The 23,073-nt window shown below is 45.6% G+C and overlaps 1 protein-coding gene across 1 annotated transcript; it reads right to left on the reverse strand.

Moving 5' to 3' along the window:
• Positions 1–8,182: 8,182 nt before the first annotated feature.
• On the reverse strand, positions 8,183–16,129 carry CCKAR (cholecystokinin A receptor). The gene is made up of 5 exons (XM_057728768.1): positions 16,015–16,129; positions 15,083–15,334; positions 11,622–11,883; positions 9,698–9,825; positions 8,183–8,718 (listed from the first exon to the last, which is right to left on the reverse strand). The coding sequence occupies exons 1-5, from the start codon at positions 16,124–16,126 to the stop codon at positions 8,183–8,185; spliced, it is 1,290 nt and encodes a 429-aa protein (XP_057584751.1). The 5' UTR covers positions 16,127–16,129.
• Positions 16,130–23,073: the final 6,944 nt, after the last annotated feature.

Here is a 23,073-nt window from a genome sequence, read left to right on the forward strand (position 1 = left end):
CCTCAACAAAGAGTATCCCTGTTCTCTACAACTAGAGAAAGCCCATGCACAGCAACAGAGACCCAATGCAGCCAAAAATAAATAAATAAGATATAAGAATAAATAATAAAAAAAAAAAAGTGTTGTTTTAAGCCACTAGGTTTGTGATAATTTGTTACAGCAGCAGCAGAAAACCAATACAACTGGGATGCTTTGACTTGACTCCAAATGAGGGGCTGCAGGCTGGGATGGTGACAGTCTCCAGCCCCACCTGCCCCAGCCACAGACACATCACCCAGAAGCACTTCTTCTCAAATTGGTTCAGCACCTATGATGTGCCAGTCTCTGCCGTGTCCTCCACATGATCATATTTAATTTCTTCCCTCTCAGTCACTTTCCTGAACTTCCTTCTCTGCAGGTATGAGGACTTAGCTCAAACTCTCAGAGGTTCTGGTGGTGCCACACAAGGGGCATTTCTGAGGCTCTGTCTTCTCTGACCAGTTTGGGCTGTTTCTGGGCCTTAGGAATGAGAGTGGCTTTCTGAGCCCTGCACCCTTTTTGGGGAGAGGTGTATTAGTCAGCTAGGGCTGCATAACAAAATACCACAGACTGGGAGGCTTAAACAACAGACATTTACTTTCTCACAGTTCTGGAGGCTGGAAGTCCAAGATGAGCAGAATTGGTTTCCTCTGAGGCCTCTCCTTGGCTTGCAGATGGGCTCTTGCTGCCTCTTCACATGGTTGTCTCTCTGTGCACGTGCAGCCCAGGTGTCTCCCCATGTGTCCAATTTCTTCTTCTTATAAGGACACAGTCAGATTGGATTATGGCCCACCCTCACAGCCTTATTTTAATTACCTCCTAAAGTCCCCGTCTCCAAATACAGTCCCATTCTGCAGTTCTGGAGGTTAGGACCCCAATGTATGAATTTTAGGGGGACACAATTTAGCTGATTACAGGAGGCATGTTGGACCAGGATCTCCTCACAGCTAAATGCTGTGGTGTGTTGAGTGGTCTGCATACTCGACAAAGCCAAGGGCACATTAAGTCTGGAAATCAAGACCCTAAAATTGTGAGGCCAAGCTTAACTGAAGTCACTGGCTAGTCCTGATGGAGGACAGACTGATATTGCAGGTTCCAGGATCACAGATTATTAGTCTTGAAATTGAGTTAAATTAGTGGTTTTCAAACCATGTTCTGTGGAACCCAAGGGGTTCTACTAAGATTTCAAGGAAGTGTCTTAAAGTCAATCTGTCATCTCTTTCCATTTGGGCTTCCATATAGAATTTCTTGGGGAGAGGAGAGAAATGAGGTTCCTCTGCGTTAAAATTTTAAATCCACTAATCTAGACCCAATTTATAGGTGAGGGATTCATTCATCAAACATGCTTTGAACACCTTCATGGCGATCCTCTGTGCTAGATTTGGGGCTTTTTGTTAATGAAGCTCAAGGCAACAAAACCTGACCAATAAACCCAGAAACCCCAAGCAGACTTGTCCTTACACAGCATTGGTGTCTTAGTCCATTTGGCTGCTACAACAACATACCACAGACCGGGTGGCCTAAACAACAAACATTTATTTCACACAGTTCTGGAGGCTGGGAAGTCCAAGATCAAAGCACCGACAGATTTGGTGTCTGGTGAGAGCCTGCTTCCTGGTTCACAGATGGCCATCTTTTTGCTGTGTCCTCACGTGGCGGGAGGGCTGAGGGTCTCTCTGGGGTCTCTTTTATAAGAGCACTAATCCCATTCATGAGGGCTCCACCTTCATAACCCAATCACCTCTCAAAGATCATACCTCTTAATACTATCACTTTGGGGGTTAGATTTCAATATACGAATTTTGAGGGGACACAGACATTCTGTCTATAGCTGGGATTGCATCTAGTCAAATGTTTTCAAATGTTGGACAACTTGCCAGCCCTGTCCACAGCCACAATCTGAGTCTGTGAATGTCCCCTTTGATACCGTTTAATGTTGTTTTAAATTTAATAGCATCAATATCCTTTAATATTATTTAACATTATTTAATTCTGAAAAAATCCTATGAGATAAGTACTACAGATGAGGCCTCTAAGACTTGGGGGCAGAGAAATTGCCCGCTATCCCCCAGCTGGTAAATGCTGGGTATGGGATAAAAATCCAAGTTTTTCTGACTCCAAAGTTCATGTCCTCCACAACTTCCTGATTCCGCCTTTTAAAAGATGAGCCAGATTTTAAACCTGAGAATCTGAGTGGGTGGAGGTACCATTAGGCAGACAGAATCAGGAGAGGTGGTCTGAGGCATGACAAATCATTCCATTCCAAATGATGAATTTGGGGTTGTGGAGACATCTTGGTGACAGCCTGTGGGTAATGATAATCTGCAGATTTCACTGAGGAAGGGGGACTTGATAGAAAGGTAACAGGCAAAGGGACAGACCAGGAAGCTTTACACTGCAGGCTGATGGATAAGTTGGCCTGTATTTGTCTCCTCTCTGATTATTCTGAGACAATAGATCTATCTTTATAATGTTGATAATTCACCCAAGAGGTGAAAGCTCGTTGACTGATAGCATCTCTCAGCTTCCCTGTGAGGTGGAAAGTGTATTATCTTCCCTCTAAAAATAAATATAGAGATAGAAGCATCCAAGACACAAGTGTGAAATGCCAGCTTTCAAATCCTCCACATCCAGGGAGCTCAGGAGCAAGGACACTGGGGCAGGAGGGCGGGGCTCGGGGGGACGAGGAGACAGAGACGGAATTTCTCAGCCTTAGGGTTGTTATAGCACCAGGACTAGGAACTCTGAAGCATTACAGGAAATGAAATTGCCAGCTATTGATTATTTAGGCTACTGAATGTCACCTAATCCCAACAGCAGCCTGGTGGCATTAGAATGGGCCCAATCTGTCTCTGCTGTTTACTTAGCTGTCAGACCCTGTACACGTGGCCACTCCCCTGAGCCTGAGCCTCACCTGTGAAATGTGGAAAATGATGCCTCACATGTTGTTTTGAAATTTACATAAGAAACCAGATGCTGCTTTGCAAGCAACCTTCTCGGGGACTTCCGGGGTAAAATCCGAAACAGGCCTCCTTAGTAGAGGTTAGGGAGAGACTAAAGACAGAGGCAGCCCCTCCAGATGGGTCATGGCAGGTATAATAAGCCAGGGAACTTTCTCGGGCGGCAGCAAGATAAGCAGACCTCCACGCGTGCCACCAGCCGCTTAGAAGTTTACTCAGAGGCCTGCCCTGCACAGTCCAGAAGCCACAGCACCACATTTCCATCTCAAGGCTGTATCCTTGGAGCAGCTTCTGGGAACAGGAAGGCAAGTGGAAAGCATATTCCAAGGACAGGGGAGGGGAAGGGGAGCCTCCAGCTCAAGGGTCAACTGGTCATCTTTTTGACAGGCTCCTCTGACCCCATATGTACCAGACATCCATTCAGCCTTTCATGAGTGTGTATTGTCACCCGTTGTCACCAGTGACTTCACAATGCATGAAGCGGGCTTTAACGAATGTTGGTACCCCTGTCACTAGCACAAATTTGGATCGGGAGTGGATTTCTCCGCCTACGTTTCAGTGGGAATGCGCCTCGTGTTACAGGGACCAGTCTCCTACAAGGTGCTCTGGGCAGCTGTGAGACCTAGAAGGAGCTGAGAGCTTGCACATTCGTCTTCGAGATCTTTTCTTTCTCACCCTAGCTGCCTTCTCTCAGAGGTGCCCTGGAGGTCCAGCCTTCCTCAGAGGTGGTTAGGTGCCTGGTATCAGGCAGCTTTTCTGATTGCAAAGACAACGAGAAGCCAATGAGATTAAGGGAGGGCGTGGAATAATAAAAGCACATAGCAAATCCCGACCCCTTGAGTCCCACAGTACCAGAAATGGAGCGACACCCCCTCATTGTGAACAAGGGAATTGATACCCAGAGAGGGTGTGTGACCGGCTTGGAGCCACACAGCAAGTTAAGGACAGAGCTAAGATTAGGACACAGATTTCTGGACTTGGGATCCAAAGTCTATCCTCTTAATCCACAGAGGAGGCATTTATTTATGGTCAGCAAATTCGAAAGCAGGTTTTACTGGACGTCATGTACAGCGTGGAGGATTGGAAACAGTCAGCTTCACCGCTTGCCAAGCACTACCGCACACTCTGGGCAGGATGACCTGGTTAGGGTGGTGCTGTCCCCAAAGTGGCCAGGAAAAGCCCGGCATTGAGGAAGGGCTCCATTCAAATGTATTCCTCCGTTGGCTCATTCATTCACCCCCAGACACGTCCTGAGCCCCTGTTACGTGTTATGTACAAGGGTGGCAGCTGGACAGTTCATACTTGTCTGATCTCTCTTTGTGAGCAAGATGGGGGACCTGAAATTCTTCCCGGGCTGGGCTGCTCGGAGCCGGGATCAGGGATGGAATTGTGGGGCTGGTCCTCAGCTGTGGCAACAAATTTAGGAAGTGTGGAATCTATGAGGGTGACCAGGAAGCTGGAGACAGAGATTCGAATCAAGGAAGCACCACAGCTAGAGCTGAGAGCCAGCCACAGGGCTCAGAGGTAGGACTGGTGGGCAGGATGGCCCAGGAAGATGCCCGAGGCTCCCAGAGGAGTCCTGCAGCAGAGCAAATAGATGGGAGGGAACCGCTCAGGGCGCCAGGTAGGCTTTGATAATACCTACCAGCCCAATGAGTGAGGAGAGTGCTTATGCATGGGTTCAAACACGGTGATCGTTTCTTGTTTTTTGCTTTTTGTTTCTTTTTCCTCCCGTTCTCCTTAAAGGGAAGGAGGGCAGGAAGGAGCAAAACCGAGGGATACTGTAGACCCGTGCTTCCCACCCCCTCCCCCCTTTTCAATTGTGCTAAAAAACACATAACTTTAAATTTACCATCTTAACCATTTTTAAGGGCGCAGTTCAGCAGTTTGAAGTATATTTACACAGTTGGGTAAGAGATCCTAGAACTTTTTCATCTTGCAACACTGAAACTCTACCCTTGCTAAACACTAAATCCCCAGCCCTTGGTAGTCACTTCTCTATGTTCTGTTTCTATGATTTTTTACTACTTTAGATACCTCCTATGAATAGAATCATATAGTATTTGTCCTTTGTCGCAGACCTTTAAAAACAAGTGTGTCTTAGCACTGTTCATAGGCATGACAGCCTCCCATTGGTAACATCTCCGATTACACACACACACACACACACACACACACACACCCCCGGGGGAGAGCAAAAGGCAGGGAGAGATGACAGCAAATGCTCACACAGACAAATCTTGGGTCGCGATGCAGAGTTGGAAAAAGCCCTCCAGAAATTCCAATACTCACCCGAGAGTACACCCCCCTTGCTGAGACTCACTGTTATGGACACAAAGAGTTCTCCAAAGCATCAGAGGCAAAGCAGGAGGCAGTCACAACATTTATTGAGGGCTCATGGTATACAGAGTACTGGGCAGAACACTGGAAGGCTGGAAGGAGATACAGGAGAATCTCAGCCGCTCCTGTCGCTCACCTCATGGTTACATTTTAAGTGGATGGAGAAGATATACACACGCGAACATGTATAACCAACATCTAGACACATGCATTGCCTATTCACCACTACAAGTTATTAGGAGAGTTTACTGCAGTAACTAGGGCACAAGAAGCCATTGGGACACATGGGTTAAGTAAAGATCAAAGATATGTTTCAGTGCTCAGGTTCAAACTTACCACTCTGGTGATGAATGGAAACTACCAGAAGACACTAGAAAATACCAGAAACATGGTAAATCTATTTTCTTAACTCTCTTGGTCATTTTACTTCAAATTTAAGAATTCAGTTAGCATGAAATAAAGGCAATTGACTCAACAAAGTACTAGAATAGCTTTATGTTTAAAGCATTTTTTAAAGTAAAATCAGCCTGTTGATAGTACGATTTCCAAAGGTCAGGCACAGATTCTGAAAGTTAATAGCATTTTTCTTCTTTTTTTAAAAAAAGCTTCCATTATGTGAAAGACTTTCCAATAAATTTAGTAAACAGAGGCATTTTATTGCTCTGTATTTGGGAAATCTTGTTTATATTCTTACATGCTTTTAAAGTTATTTTAAAATAGGGCTGCCAGATAAAATACAAGATGTATTTTAGTGCATGGAACATACTCATACTGAAAAAATTATTAATTGTTTATTTGAAATTAGAATTTAACCAGACATCCTGTATTTTATTTGCTAAATCTGACAACACCATTTTTAGGTTAACATACCTTTGGAATTTCCAGAGGTTTCCAATAAGAAGGGAGAGAGCAAGGAGGCTAATTTATCTTCATTTATATGCTAACACTGTCAGAGGGGAAGACTGATTCTTCTGGCAAGAAAATTGTAGGTTTTGTAGGATTTACTCAACTATTAGAGACATCTTCATTTCTTACACCTTTTGTGATTATTATTTTATCAGTGCACATTTCAGTCAGTTGAATTTTTACTTAGAAATTTTTGACAGGGATGACTGCTTAGAAGTATTAAAATAAGATTGCATCTGAGGAATAGAAAAATTAACACCTGACTTGAAAAGTCCCCTATAATGTATGTTCACATCCTTAATAATTTCTTCTCTGTTAGCACATTATTGCCCCAACTCCGCCCTGCAAAAAAACAACAAACGGCAACACACATGTTGTTAATGACACGATCACTTCCCACCACTCTCTGCCCCTCCCCCTTCCATATTGATTTTTTTTTGATAACTGAGATCACTACCCCTTGTGCACCACAAGAGTGCCTGTCAGGTATGGATCAATGGTGGTCATGAACCCAAGAAAACAGAAAAAAGAAAAGTTTACTTCTCAGATGGTTGGAGGCATGAAACCTATGAAAGAAAGTGGGGGGATGGAGGAGGGCTGGTAGACTGGATTGACATTTTGTTCTAGAAATGTACTTCCTTGTATCTAAATGCATAGCTCATGTCTTATTTTAAGTTGAGATTTCTACCCTGGAGGAAAGAGGTTTCAACATCAATTTTGCGAAGAAAAGAAGTTCACGTGAAACTCCAACTGTTGTAGAGGAATGTAGAATAATAACACTTTCTGAATTCCTACCTCCATCCACTATTCTTTTTTTAAACACACCAAAGTGTATACTTATATGTAAAGAACACACTTCTCTGTTCATATTCCACATACATATAAAATTACTACAAATATTAACAAACACATAGATTGTATTTAAAGGCATAGACAGTTTTAACTTTCAAAAGCGATTTGTTAATTGAGTCCAATTATGCCAGTTTTTATTCTGGGCCCAACTCCATGTGTTTCCAGCTTGGCCAGGTACACATAGGTTACAGGTCTCCTTTGTACCTGGAGGTCTTTCCAGAAAAGTGGATGAGTATGAGAAATTAAGTTGAGGCAAAGAAGCCATGAGGTTTAACATCACCATATAGCGGTGGAATTAAGCAATATATATTATTAAAGTAGAAATATATTTCTGTGCCCGCTCTGGCATTGCACATTCCTTACTCTAAGACAGCATTCCATCCAGCTACTTGCCACATACTCTTTTCAGAAACATAAGTTCCAAATTCCATCATTTAGACAACTTTCCATACGCTGTTCTGATGACAACATAAACTATGTCTCTGAATGTCCCTGACCAACCTCAAGGAAAACAAGACAGGCTGTCCTCTTACTACAGAAAATGGCCGGAAGAGGGTTTGTTTTGTGTTCCTGTTTGTGGTCATGATGAGGTGAGTGGCTACGTAATGTATGTGAAAGAGTGATGGACTCCTCAGGGGCAAAGTAGCCGCCACCATTCTGCATCAGCAGAAGCAGCAGAGCACAGAGGGGTGTCACCATGCGGAGTGAGAGCCCACCTTGGATGTTCTAGAACCTTCTAAAGCTCAGTAGGGTCCACATCCCTGTTTGAACACGTGCTTGGCAATTACATGTGCAGGAGGAGTCCTGTTGGACTCCTGAGGTTTTTCTGGCCTGCTGAGGTTTTTCTAATGGTGAATGTTATGGAAACTGCCTGCCTGGAACTGCCCGGAAACCCAGTCCGGGCCCCACCCTAGTAGTGTTCCCCTGGAACTCGCATGAAGGAAGCCAAGCAGATAAAGAATAGTTCCCACTGGGAATGGTGCCTTCCTTCTCCTTCACTTCCTGCCTCCTCCTCCCCCTCCTTCTCCTGCTTTCTCCTTTTCCTCCTCTCTGCTGCCTCCCTCGTTCCCCGCTCCATCCTTTTGCAGTGGCGGCCTGGGCACAGCTCACGGGGGCAGGGCAGAGGCGCTCGCGTGGCTGTACGAGCACCTGGACAGAGAGGCCCGCGTGGTCCTGCTCTCCACCTCCTCCCCCCCCACCTCCCCTCTTGCTCCTGGGGGACCAGGGTTGGGGCAGCAGGGGAACGTGGCCAGGAAGCCGAGGCGAAACCGCTTGTTCATGAAGCAGTAGATGATGGGGTTGACGCAGGAGGAGGTGTAGGAGAGCAGGAGGATGAAGGAGATGGGGGTCCCGGATAGGCGGCGCTCGGCGGAGGCGGTGTCGAAGGCCCGCCAGGCATTGGCGCTGAAGATGGGCATCCAGCACAGGAAGAAGAGGACCACGATGACCATGAGCATGCGGATCACCCGCTTCTTGGCCATCAGGTTGGCCGCGGGGCTGCTGCTCCTGACGCGGCGGACCCTGCCGCTGCTGCTGGAGGACAGCTGCTGCAGCTCCAGCTTCCTTGGGTGCTTGGACCTCTGCAGGTAACACCCATCACTGTCCTCGTATCTGCCGCTGCTGCCGGTGCTCGGTTTCCTTTCTGGGTGGGCAAGGGACATCACTTATTTTTCGGGATGGGTCGTGCCAGACGGAGGGCATGGAACCCCTGCCCCCTCCATCCAGGGGCTGAACCAAACTTGAACTGTACTATTGGGCAGGAGACCTGGGGCCTGCCCTGACATGGGTGGGTATCGTGTACGCTAGTCCTTTCCTTCAAATGAAAAGCTACGTAAACCTAATAGAATAATGAATAGTGTATGATGTACATAACTTACAATAGTAAAGTCATAATTTTTGTGTGTAGATTATAAAGATAAAAAATTGTTAATGAATATTCACACTCTTCTGCCAGCGTCTCAGGGGGAACTCTCCTGTTCGCTTGGGAAAGCTCCAGACTGCTTTTATTGTGAGGACTCCAGTAAAGAGCAAACACCAAAGAAGCCCTGAGAAGCCCTGCAAGTGGTGTGCGTGGTAAAGAGCGGCGTAAAGGGGTGGCGTGAGAACGGGGGCGAGGGATACCAACAAAGGTGCTGGGTACGTTTCAGTGGAGAGGGGACTGTAAGGAAAGTGGATTGTAGGGAAAGTGGATCGTAGTGCGCGTGGAGAGTGCACTGTAACGAAAGGAGGATGGGAGGCTCTGCGGCAGCTGCAGAGGGCGTGGAGGGGAGGAGGGAGGACGGTGTCTGGAATGACGATTTGCCTGGGTTGCAGAAGGGGATCTGCTTGAATGCAGCATCACAGAGCGCCTGGGACCCGTGGGCCCTCAGCTTGTAGCTGGGCTGTGTGTGTATTATCTCATTGTATTTCAGCACCCTTTGGAGAGAAATGATGTCTTCATTTTACACGTGAGGAATAGAGACACTGGGTCTCACGACTGTGCCTTGTGACACAGAGTCTGCTAAGAAGACTTTTGAAAACCTCTAATATCCTCCATACACACTCTGGGTATATCTATTTAAGTTACAGGGAACAAGCTTGTGTAATCTTTTGGCATAAACATACAGCTAAGAGATAGTTACCTCTAGCAGACTTCTTCTGGCTCGCATCAAATTTTATTCCTTGGTAAAGTTCCAGAGAGATTAATCCGTATGCCACCATCATCACAATTCCAGGGATAAGAAAGAGGATGAGTAGCAGGAACGTGTGCCTAATAAAATAAAAAGCGATCCAGTAACCAGCAGCTCCAGCATTTCAGACTCAGATGGGATGGAATAAACAGGCTTCATCTGCATCTTAATGAGTCTGAGCAAACACATTAGTTACTAGTATTTAATTATCCTTGGAAATTCCACATCTGGAGGGTCAGTCATGAGGGCTTGTTTACTTCTTTTCTTTCAGATAAAGTCTCTTAGGAAGGACTAGTTAAATTGAAAGAGTCTAGTGTAAGTCTGTGCCTGAAAGAAGTCTACATTTAAAACTAATGAGAGCTTAAAAAAAAAAGCCAGTGAAAGTATGAGAAAACCTCAATAAAACTTTCTGAAATAAGAAGAACTTACATTCACTGATGACATTACATTTCAATATGGTATATATATTACTATACTTAATTTCCATAATAACTTTTGAGGTAGGTACTATTAATGTGATACCCATTTTACGGATGAAGAAACAGAGAGAATAAATAATTTGTCCAAAGTTACACAGCTAGTGGCAAAGGTGAGATTTGAACCCAAGCAATATGATTCTAGAAGTTATGGTCTTAAGCATCACAATATACCACTTTGTCAACTTTATAGCAACAGAATCATCAAATGCATAGGTAGCAATGATGAAAAACCTGCATGGTTTTGCAAAATAAGGCGTTCTGGCAGTTCTGACCCATTGGCACAGTGGCAAGCTCATTCTAGTGCCTGGCGGGCCAGAGCTATACTTTTCTCTAAACATGTTTGATTCCTGAAGAATTGCAGCCTCCTTCTTTATGAGTCTGGTCCCTAAATCACTTTTGCAGTCTGGCATGTGTAAGGTTACACAATTAGGCCATAAAATTGTCAGAGGCTCATGGTGGCTGAGCCATTTCTCATTTCAATTGGACATGTTTTGATAAGATTTCTTTTCAAGTCTTGGAAATGTCCTTCATTTGCAACGTCATTCTTTTCTTTGTGTGTGTTATTTAGTTGAAATGAAAAAAAGGAAGGCAAAGAAAGCAGAGATTATCTCAGTTTTGAGCCATTTTTGAATGTCTAGCTCCCTGCTTCTAAAATATGCTGGGAATTAGTAAACATAATGACCTGGATTTGTGTAGCCTTTTTAAAGATACTTAATGACATTTTCATAAACATGTTCTCATTTGAATCTCACATCTATCTAATGAGATAGATTTAAAAAAAAAACTTTATCCTTAAATCTTTGTGTAAATAAAGAACTTGAATGTCCGGGAGGTTATATGATCTTGTTCAACATCACCTGCTAGTAAGCAAAGAAACAGATATTAGAACCTTGCCTTTTTATTTCTAGTAAAGTGTTCTGTGCAAGTAACACAGCTGCGGCTCTAAGAAAAACCACATGGGATTTAGGACTCATCCTCGGCTCTATCTCCAGTTCTTGGAAAATCAGAGCTCTTCCACTCATCCAGCCGAAACCCCCACTAGACCATCCAGAAGCCCACTGCATAGTGGTTAAGCTCTGTCATCTCTTGTAGGTTTGGAACCTTGAGCAACTGGCTTAACCTCTCCATATCTCAGTTTCCTTATCTGTAAAATGGGAACAATAATAGTACCCACCCTATAGGGTTTTGAGAGGATTAGTTGAATTAACATATGTATGGCATTTAAAACACAGCACTCTAAGCATTTGCTACCGCTATTATTCTAGGAAGCGGTTAGAGAGAGCCTTCTCGAAAAGTCTCCAGGAAACTGATCCCCCAGACACAATACCTCCCAGTTCTTATTAAAACTGCAAAATTATATCGTGTTGTATTAAGCAAATAAACCCACGCAGCCTTACCAGGACTGCTGCATGACATCATTTGGCAGTAGAAAGCGGCACATGTTCGCGGTCTGGTTGTTATTTTTGGTAAAAGGCACCAAGTTGCTGTAAATTGGGTACGGAGTCATGATGGTAAAGGAGAGGCACCAAGTAGCAGCAATCACCTTCAGAGCGTGGGATTTTGTCTGCCAGACTCGGGACTGTAAGGGTTTGCAAATTGCACCATATCTCTCCAGCGATATGGCTACCAGATTAAAGGTGGAGACACTCACAGAGGTACCTGGGAAAGGAACAAAGAAGCTGGTTACGCAGGCTCTGAAATCCAAGTGTATTTGCACAGGAGCTTAAGCATACCTGATCTGCACAGTTTTGATAGATAGCAAAGGAACATGCTCAGAGGGTGAAGAAATGTTGTGTATGTATATTTAAAAAAAATGATTAATTCCCAGCTTTGTTCCAAAGAGAATTTGAGGCAGTTAAAGAAATGTATTTGCAAATACATTTTATTGCCAATTTTTAGATACGTTTATTGAACTTTGATTGCAGCCTAGCTCCTTCTTGGACCGAAGGTGCTCATTAATTAATAACCAAGTGGATGAAATATGTTCCTATCCCATAGAAGAGGTTTCGGAGTGACCTGTAGAATAGCTTTAGTTCTGGGCATGATCTGCATCGTTAAGCTGACCTTTTAACCCAGTATTCTCAAGGACTGTGACCCCCAAAATTCAGTGAGGTCTGAGCTGGGAGCATTAAAACCCTTCCTGAAAATTTCTAGTACAGACGTTTTTTTAAAGATTTTTTTTGTTGATGTGGACCGTTTTTAAGGTCTTCATTGAGTTTGTTGCAGTGTTGCTTCTGTTTCATGTTTGGGTTTTTTGGCCATTAAGCACGTAAGAGCTTAGCTCCCTGACCAGGGATCAAACCCACACCCCCTGCCCTGGAAGGTGACGTCTTAACCACTGGACCGCCAGGGAAGTCCCCAGACTGTTTTTAAGCGTGAAACATGTTCTAAATTTCAAAATGGAGCGTTGAAAAAATACCTAGTGAGAAAGGATGAAGGGGAAACTCGGCCACATTACAACTAACGTTTTTCTCTGGGCGGGAGGCCTAGGGCCTTCTTTGTCATTCTTTTTACGTTTCTGTATTTTATGAAAGGAGCACGCATCATTAGTGAGAAAGATGTCAAGACGCCTCCTTTAAAAGGACATACTTATGCATAGTCAAAAAAGCTTAATTTTCCTCATTTTTTTTGTATTTTGTGTGTGTACATAGTTATGACAATGTCTTATCCCCTTAAAATTCCCTTGAATTCTTCATTCATAAATTCAATTGATTCTCCTCTCATCTCTTATCGTGATTTCTTAAACCTTAGAATCCATCTAAGTTTGGGAGAAGTTCTTAGCCTGGGACCTTCTGTGAAACTATATATGAAAGTATTCTTTTTCTAAGGAGAATATCACAGTATTCCTTAGAAACGTAAAGCAATCTACAACCCTGAAACCGTTAGATAAGAACTCATGTTCTGAGACAGGATTTGCCGTGTTTTATGGGACTCTGCCCTAAGGAGCTGATGACATTTGGGTTCGAGAGTGCAGTCCCCAATGCCTCAAAGTCAAGTATATAATGGGTCCACTGTAATTACAAACCCACCAGCAGGCAAGCACTCTTTTTTATTTTTTTTTGGCTACATATTAGGAGTTCAATGAGTATTCACTATTAGGAACAATGTTGATGAGAACACAAAATTAAGGGAAGAATTGCAATCACTGGAATCAGAAATCCAGCAAAACCATCATGATATTTTAAACACTATCAGAATTCTCTTGCTTTTCGTTTTCTAGAACAGGCTGTACTAGAAATTTTCGGAAAGAGTTTTAAGGCTCCCAGCTCAGACCCCAGCTATTTTTAAGTTCACATAACCTCAAATTCATCCTTGTAAAGTGAACAGTTCTGTGGCATTTAGCACATTCACAATGTTGTGCAACTACACAAGCACTCATTTTAAATCTCTTTTCACAAACCCTGGTTAAGATGATCAAATATTATCGTAAGATATATACAGACAGGCCCTGAGAGCCTAAAGCGCTACGAGATGTTGGTTTTTATTGCGTCATTGTTTAACAATTATCCTTTTCATTTGTGAGTCCATTTTTCTCTTCAGAGGACTTGGACCCAGACTGACACTTTCTGGGTTATTTGTCCGTGGCACGCAGATCAGTTATTCATCAACACTTTGTCAGTGCTGGATCCTGCTTCCTCAGTGGGGAGAAATAAAGGCTTTTAAAGCTTTCTGGTCATTGAAGGCTGCTGCCCTCGCCCAGCTCAGCTCTGCATATTTTGCAAGGCTTAGGTCAGAACAAACAGCAATGCCTCTCTCATTTCCCGCCTCTCCTCCTCCTCCCCCAGCTAGTTCTCAGAACGGGTAAGGAACACGGCATTTTGGCAGACAGAGGGGACCGAGAGACAGGTGTTGTTTCAGCCTCATAAGAGCCACAGCAGTTAGCAAAGGGAGGCCGTGTGTTCAGCACTGTGGTGGCTACCCATCTGGGTTTAAGTCAGCTCTGTAGCTTACCACCTGTGTGTCCTTGGGTACATTATTAACCTCTCTGTGCCTCTGTTCTCGCCTCAGTGAGCCAGGGAAGAAAAACTGCATATACTTCATCGGGTGGCTGGGAGATAAAATATGATCATGGAGGTAAAAAATTAAAGCAATTAGTAGAACGTCTGGTGCTCAAAAAAATGTACTCAAAAATATTAGCTCTTGTGACTTTTATTATCATCACCATCATTTTTTTTCTTGAAAATAATTTTTTTTAAATTGGCATCACCGTCATTTTGATGGGCAAAGGCAGAGTGCTGCGTATGTCAGCCAACTGGGGTCAGCTCAGTGACCCGCAGGCTCTAGGAGCAAGTGCAGCTCCTTGTGTCGTGGCAGGGGTCCCTCAGTCTCTCTCTCTTGCTCTCTCTCTGCCGGAGATGGTCCCAGAACCTGGGAAAACAGGCTGGGAAGTGAATCCCGAGAAGGGAATCTAGACCTCTGATGAAAGTGGTTTTCAAATAGCCCCTGTTCCCTAGGAAAGCCAGAACAACAGCAGAAAGAGCCCTCTTCCAGCACGCTGGCCACCCCAAAAGCCATACCTTGGGTTGGGGAGAGCTCAGAGCACAGTCAACGACTTCCAGGAAGGAACAGAACAGCTTGAATCTGTCTTTCCTTCTAACAGAAGCAAGCAGAACCAACCTCTTCTGTGGTCTCTTACCAACTTACTCCACTCTGAGAAACTGACCCCTAAAACTGGGGACTGACTTCTGGGGAGTTATGAGGACGGACCCCCTCCGGCCCCCATAAAGCCAGCTCCTCTGTCCTTGCACCTAGCCCCACTCAGCCAGATGTTTTGCTTTGGCTGTTAGGGGTTGAGGGAGGTCTGGGGCTGAGTGGGGTCTGGGCCGAGCTCCGGAAACAGGCACCCGCAGCAACTCACCCATGAAGTAGGTGGTGGTCTTGCACACAGCGCTCCCGAAGATGAAATCCTTGAGCAGGTTGGGAATGAGGTTGAATGGCATGCAGAAGAGGCACAGCATGAGGTCGCTGACAGCCAGGGAGAGCAGGAAGATGTTTGTGACTGTCCTCATCCTCTTGTTCCGAATCAGCACCGTGATGACCAGCGTGTTTCCCAATACGCTGAGCAGGAATATCAAGGAGTACAAGAGAATCTGCACGGCTGGCCGCCACTCTGCCGGGAGAAACACGGACCAGACGGCGGGATGGAGGCTATGAGAGCAGAGTGTTAAAACCTAGCACACGAAGCTAACGCTTTCTTCCTGCGGGTTTGTTTCTCAGGGGTGTGCATCACTGAACCCAGCTCTCCCCGTACTTACAATATTTTGCAGGAACAAAGTGAGGAGGGCACGAGTGATTCAGCTGCTTCTCAAAGGTTGGTCTGTGAAAGGGACTCACTTGGGGACCCACTTTTTCTTAAGAACAAAGCTCCTCCAGTGAAGAGTGATTGCTTTCTTTTCTAGCTGCTGAGCATTATTTCGCTTTAATCGCTTCTTCACACTGATTTCCCCCAAGAAAAGGCGACAGCTCGATTGTGACAGCACCTTTTCTGTGATGCTTGTAAGTTCCAGCTTTTACACATGTACTACCTTCTGGCTCCACTTCAGCGCCTCCTCCCACTGCTTTTGTGCCCCCAAGTCCTATACATTAATCCCAGCCCTCCCCTGGGGAACAATAAGAGCATTGGACTCCATTCTGCTTTTTGATCTTTCATCCAAACTTCGAAACAGATGACTTTATCCAGCCCTGTCTCACGAGGACTTTGTTCTATTTTCACAATCAGCCTTGCCTCTGCTGTTTTCTTCCCCCAACTTAATAGTTCTCTGAATTAAAATAACAGCCTTGGACACCTACCTTTGGAAGGACGGGGGTGATCCAAGCAGAAAAGAGTCTCATTTTCGATCCCCAGTTCGCAGGGGGGAGTGATGTTGCTTCCATTCAAGAGGAAGCTGTCGACCACATCCATCCTTGCCTGCTGCTTTTCACCCAGTGCAGGCGAGCTGGTGCACGGCTCCCTCAAAGGCTCATTCCTTTAATGACCGACCGGAGAGTCTCCCAAACGCAACCTGCCGTGGAGGGGCAGGGGGGTGGGGGGAGTGACTGCCAGGTGTGGGCTTCTGCGGCCATTCTTAAAGGCGGCTGGAGTTCAGCACGCTCGGCACAGCTGGGCAAGCATTTGCACTCCTGTCCTGGAAAAAGCAGCTGATGCGAACCAAGCCCACTCCACCTTCCAGGCCCACCCCATCCCTGGGCCAGCCGTAGGGCCCCGAGCCCAGACAGCCTGATTGCAAGTTAACCCTTCCTGGAGTGTTGCTCTTTTCTGCACACATGCACACACACGTGGACGCACACATTCATGGACACAGTACCTCTCTTCTCTGTGTAGGAACCTGTCACCATCCCGGACATGGGCAGAATAAAGCCCGCACTGCCTGTGTGAGACAGGAGCAATTAGCACAGCAACAGATACCATAATGGAGAGCGGCAGGACTGAAGGACACGGAGGGACTGTGTTTCTACCTCCTTGTATGAAAGCAATTAGTGCCTTTTTAGCTTTGGAACCATGCCCAGCAATGTGTGCGGATCAAACTGCCGGCTGGTTGTTAAGTTGTTACTAACCACAGGGTTATTTCTTGTGGTCTCTGCCCTTGGTAACTGAAAGGAGAGGGGTCCTTTGATGATAGGTACCTGGATCCTTATTATAGAAACACTTCAGTAAGGTTTTCCATTCATTCATTTATTCACCCGTCCATTCATTCAGCACACGTTCATTGAGAGTCAGCTGTGTGCCAGGTACTTTCCTAAACACATAAGCAAATAGTGAACGAGATTATTTCAGACGCGTAAAACACCGCAGAGGAAGTCAAGCAGAAAGGCGTAATGGAGGGGGATGGACGGGGCAGGGGGGGGTGCTGATTTAGACGGGGTGGTCAGGAGAGGCCTGCCACAGGAGGGGACCACGATCAGAGAGCTGGATGAGGAGGAGGAGGAAGTACCTCCTCACAGCAAGAGCAAAGGCCCTGAGGTGCGAATGAACTTGACCTGTTTGAGGAACAGTTAGAGGTAGGAATGAGCGAGGGGCGGACGGTGGGAGGTTAGTATAGGGAGGGGGATCGGCCGTGGACTCTGGGTTTTCTGTGAGGCTTTGTGGTGCTGGGGAGCTCCTCCAGCCCCGTCGTACACATGGTGTCCTCGGCTGAGGCCTTTGGGACAGCAGGTGAGAGCAGAGGGCCCTGTGTTTCCCGCACGCTGCTTGGCCCAGCTGAGACCTGGTCTAGACGCCTCTGGGGCTCTTTGTGTTTTGGCAGCTCTCTCAGTTGACAGAGCTATGTGTTACATCTTTGCTGAATCCCTGCCAGGCACAGAGTAACTAACGGACATCTTTACCACCCAGGCTCAGGATGTGGGGCTGGGAAGAGAGTGGTCCTTCTTTTCTTGGAACCACAAACAGCTCATGTTGGAGGCATTTAGTCATAAGAACTAGGAACGTTGGAGAAGCTATCAGCAATTATTAAGAGGACAGGCTTTGGCACCAGACAGACCCGGGATCAAATCCTGACTTCACTGGTTACCTGCTGCGAAATACTGGGCAGGTTTCTTAACCTGAGGTTCATTTCCTTCTTCTGTCATGTGGGGACTAAAATGACCCCATAAATATTTGTTTTGAAGATTGATTGTCTCAGGACAGTGCCTGACTCAGAAAAAGTGTTCAGTAAATCACAGATAATAATAGCTATGATTATTATTTTCCTTTTACACGCAAGGAAGTTGACTCAGAGTGGCCACGTGATTTGCTGGTGAGAACTGGTGGTGGCGACCCCCTCGTGTGCTGGCATCCTCATCCTCACTCCTGTTCCTGCAGTGTAGAGCGTTCTTCATGATTCTAGCGTCCTGTAGCCTGTTTGGAGCCAGAACCCCTGTCTCTGCCTGTCCGTCCTGCCTCGGCTCCTGTTGGCTGAATCTTCTCTGTCTGCAGACCGATAGAGACTCTGCCCACTAGGAGGGGACCCAGTGCAGGACTGTCCTGATTTGGGGAGGGATGAACATTCAGATTTTGAGCCCTGGGTGTAGGTAAATTTTACCGCACTGCTGCTCCCAGGGGCTGACTGCTTCAGCTGCTTTAATTGGGCTGACATCACCATCTGTAGAGGATGCTCCCTACGGAGGTTCCTCAGGCCCCTGGGCTGCTGCTTCAGCTGCGGCAGGGAACCTGCTGGTGCGGGTCCAAGAACAGAAGAGCAGAGGGCTGTGCCCACCTGCCCTGAGTTGAAGTGGAGCCCGATTTGCAGCAAATTTCTCCCTCCCTCCATCTTCCTTCCTTCCTTCCTTCCTTCCTTCCTTCCTTCCTTCCTTCCTCCCTTTCTAGCTCACTCTGTTCATCGGTTGGCAGGAAGCAAGGGTGGACTGCAGGAGGGTGGGTCCTAGAAATTCTGTAAACTCACAAGGAGTAAGTGTAGCGTATTTGAGTGCTGAGCTTTACAAACTTTAGTGCAACTCTGATCACTGGGGTTAGTGGTTAAAAAATGGGGATTTCCAGGCTCCCTTCCCAGGGATTCTGAGCCTTCAGCCCCGAGCCTGGGAATCTTCATTTTATCCACCATTCCTGGTGATTCAAAGGCCAGTGACCTCAGGATCACCTCTCAGGAAGCTCCCTGGAAGCCATTAAGAGAGTGAGAACAGGCGTCAGATGGTGAGAACCTAAGTCTGATCTTCACCCCAGCTGTGGACGTGAACAGATTCCTTGACTTTCCTGAGTCTCAGCTTGCTCATCTGTAAAACAGGCATAACATAGCACTACCTATAAATGAAGCGACACGTGGAAAGCACCTCAAACAATGCCTGGAACATAGGGCAGGTCTCTAATTGTTATTATCGGTGGCTGAGTGGCCCTAGGGCTGCTCTGTGTACCCCCACTGCCATGGCCAGGTGAAGGGTTTGTGTCTCCAGCACCTCGCACGGTGCCTGGCACACACTTTGCGCTTGGGAAATGGGAATCAATAAGGATTCAAAAATCAGGAGAGCCAGTACTGCACTGCTTGTTCTACCCTTCTATATCTCTATTCCATCAGCTCTTTTCCTGGCCAACTCTGGACTTTTCAGTCTGAGTTTCTGAGCCGGTGTTACCATAGAGGTAAAAAAGAGAGAATTTCAACGAGTGACCTTCAGGCTTTCAGGGGGAGAGCGGATGCGTGTTTCAGGGTGGTTGCCCTTATTTCATCCCTTAGCCCACAGTTAGCGAATGTCTCCTAAGTGCCAGGCATGGTGCCAGGTGCTGGGGCTAAGCCATGAACCAAGTAGCCAGAATCCCGCCCTCGGGAAATTCTCCGTCCCCTGCGGATGACAGATGATGAATAGATGGGGTGAAATAGTGGCCGCCTTCTCGCCTCCGAGCCCTATCCCCTGACTGGGCCCAGGCCCGGGCGAACTGATAACAATTTACCAAATTGAGTTGAAATGGTTTAAGTGCCTCCCCTGTCTCCGCGACACAGAGTTTGGGTGCCTCCTGTGGTCCACGACGCCCTGTGGGTACTGAGGACTCTTTTCTGGCACACGCTGCCCTGGAAAGACAGAACATGAACAATCTTGATGGGCCCCTGGATAAAGAAATTGGTAGCTGCTCCCCAAATTATTCTCCATCTTAAGAAACAATTGTTCTGAAACACCGAAAAGATTTATATGGATTTTTTTTCCTCCTAATAACGTGAATCACGTGCTCATTGCAAATTTTTTTTAATTAAGAAAAATAGATAACTATAAATGTTACACAAATACGTTTCAGGGTCCTACATGATTTCTCCTCAGAGAAATACAGTCCAGAGGCCAGAGGGAGTTAACAGGTAATGGCATGTCTCAGGATTCCCAATTCTTAGGGCAGCCTGACATTTCTTCAAGAGCTTCTGAGTCTTCTCTGCAGTTCCCCTCCTCTGCTGCCCAAAATGTCACTCTCTAAAGTCCTTATTCCTCACTGTCTTCCCAAACTCAGCCAGACTGCTGCCTGGTAGAATTTTCCTCTTTTCCTCCCAGGAACCATCTCAGAATTCTGGAAGAGCCCGACTGGGACTCCCATCCCTCCTCACCCTGCACTGGCCACGCTGGGTTCCTTGGGAGGGAGGACGTGCTGAGGTCCTGGTGCAGCTCTGCTGCCCTCACAGGCTGGTGTGCAACCCCCTCTGAAATCCTTCTCCCACTGGCTGCCCTTCTTGAGAAATCACAGTGGATCCTTTCTGACAAGCGAAAGACCCCTCCTCGCTATAGAGGAGGGCGAGCACCATGTCTGTGTCTGACGAGGCTGTCACTTAGCAAGGCATGGCTGGGTTTGGGCAGGTAGCTTTGCCTTAGTCTCCATTTCCTTATCTGTAAAACAGGTTAACAGAGGTAACATCTACCTCAGAAGGCTGCCAAGACATTACATGTCACAGTGTGTGTAAAGCACACAGCAGAATGTTTGGCATATCCTAAGGGCTCAGTAAATAATGATAATAATAATAGTTATAATAGTAGTAATAATCTAATAATGATAGTAATAATATACCATGTTTCATGCTGATAGGAATGTTAAAATTGTCCTTAATAGCACTGCCTCAAGATAACGTTTGTTAAAGATTTGGTGGCTCTCCTTCCACCCTTTACCTCCAAACACAGTTTTTTGTTTTTTTTGTTTTAATTTTTTTAAGCTCTTTATTGGAGTATAATTGCTTTACATTGCTGTGCCAGTTTCTGCTGTACAACAAAGTGAATCAGCTGTATTTATACATATATCCCCATATCCCCTCCCTCCCGCAACTCCTTTCCACCCTCCCCATCCCACCCCTCTATCATCACCCATCATCGCGTTGATCTCCCTGTGTTATGCAACAGCTTCCCACTAGCTATCTGTTTTACATTTGGTAGTGTATATATGTCAATGCTACTCTCTCACTTTGTTCTGGCTTCCCCTCACACCCCCCCGCCCCTGCTGTGTCCTCAAGTCCATTCTCTACATCTGCATCTTTATTCTTGCCCTGTCACTAGGTTCATCAGTACCATTTTTTTAGATTCCATATATGTGAGCTAGCATACAGTATTTGTTTTTCTCTTTCTGGCTTACTTCACTCTGTATGACAGACTCTAGGTCCATCCACCTCACAACAAATAACTCAATTTCATTCCTTTTTGTGGCTGAGTAATATTCCATTGTATATATGTGCCATATCTTCTTTATCCATTCATCTGTTGATGGGCATTTAGGTTGCTTCCATGTCCTAGCTATTGTAAATAGTGCTGCAATGAACGTTATGGTACATGTTTCTTTTTGGATTATGGTCTTCTCAGGGTATATGCCCAGGCGTGGGATTGCTGGGTCATATGGTAGTTCTGTTTTTAGTTGTTTAAGGAATCTCCATACTGTTTTCCACAGTGGCTGTGCTAACTTACATTCCCACCAACAGTGCAGGAGAGTTCCCTTTTCTCCACACCCTCTCCAGCATTTATTGTTTCTAGATGTTTTGATGATGGCCATTCTGACCGGTGTGAGGTGATACCTCATTGTGGCTCTGACTTGCATTTCTCTAATGATTAGTGATGTTGAGCATCTTTTCATGTAAACACAGTTTTTAAAAAGCAAATTTGGGGGTGCTTCCCTGGTGGTGCAGAGATTAAGAATCTGCCTGCCAATGCAGGGGACACAGGTTTGAGCCCTGGTCTGGGAGGATTCCACATGCCACAGAGCAACTACGCAGGTGGGCCACAACTACTGAGTCCACATGCCGCAACTACTGAAGCTCCTAGAGCCCGTGCTCCACAACAAGAGAAGTCACCACAATGAGAAGCCCAAGCACCTCAATGAAGAGTAGCCCCTGCTCCTCGCAACTAGAGAAAAATCTGCGCACAGCAACGAACACCCAACGCAGCCAATAAATAAATTAAAAAAAAAAAAAGAATTTGGGGGATTCCCTGGCTGTCCAGTGGTTAGAATTCCAAGCTTCCAATGCAGGGGGCCTGGGTTCAATCCCTGCTCGGGGAACTAAGATCCTGCAAGCTGCACAGCACAGCCAAAAAAAAAAAAAGAATGAAAAAAAATAAAATTAAAAGCAAATTTGGACTCCTACTTTATATATGGTATTCATCCTTTGGTTTTTTGAAAATGTATTTTTAAGATAGAATTTTCCCTCAGAATAATACATATGGCTTTTGTAGGGTTCTGAAAAATGTATTTTTTAAAAATTTAGATAAGAAAGTAAAAATAACTTGCAACCCCGTCATCCAGAGAATTTGAGAAGTGTCTCACATAATACTATTTTGTGTATTCATAATTCTCAGTATTCTTCCATCCTCCTGTTTCAGTACTTCTCTATGCTATTATTTTTAGGGACGTCTATTATTTCATCAAGAATATGTACTCCAATTCACTAAAGTTTTTCCATACAGTTGGACACCTAGTTATTACTTGTAGCCTTCTGCTTTGATAAGTGACACTGTAGTGAACACTCGTGCACATATATTTTTGAGGCATTCGTATATCGCCAAGCTTGGGGCTGCCGTCAGCACCCCTCCAAAGGCAGCGCTCAGGGTGAATGCACGTCACTGCCCCTTTCTAGAGCTGCCCATGCGACACGCACGACGCCTGGCACTGGTGGCCTGAGGCCTGGGCAAATAGCTTTCTGAAGGATCAGACTCGTTTATAAGGCTGCTGTTTATTAGCACTGGCTCATTATACTTTTATCAGCATTTGATATTATTCGTTCACATTTTCATTTTGCTGATTTAATCATCGAAACAGGCACCTCGTGGTTAATTTGCATTTTTCCTTTTAATTGAAGTACAGTCGATTTACAACATTATGTTAATTTCACATGTGCTGCATGGTGATGCAATATTTTTATAGGTTAAACTCCCTTTATAGTGATTTAAAAACTTTGGCTGTTTGCCCTGTGT

The sequence above is a fragment of the Hippopotamus amphibius genome, chromosome 3 (assembly GCF_030028045.1).
Source record: "Hippopotamus amphibius kiboko isolate mHipAmp2 chromosome 3, mHipAmp2.hap2, whole genome shotgun sequence".
Classification (NCBI taxonomy): Eukaryota; Metazoa; Chordata; class Mammalia; order Artiodactyla; family Hippopotamidae; genus Hippopotamus; species Hippopotamus amphibius.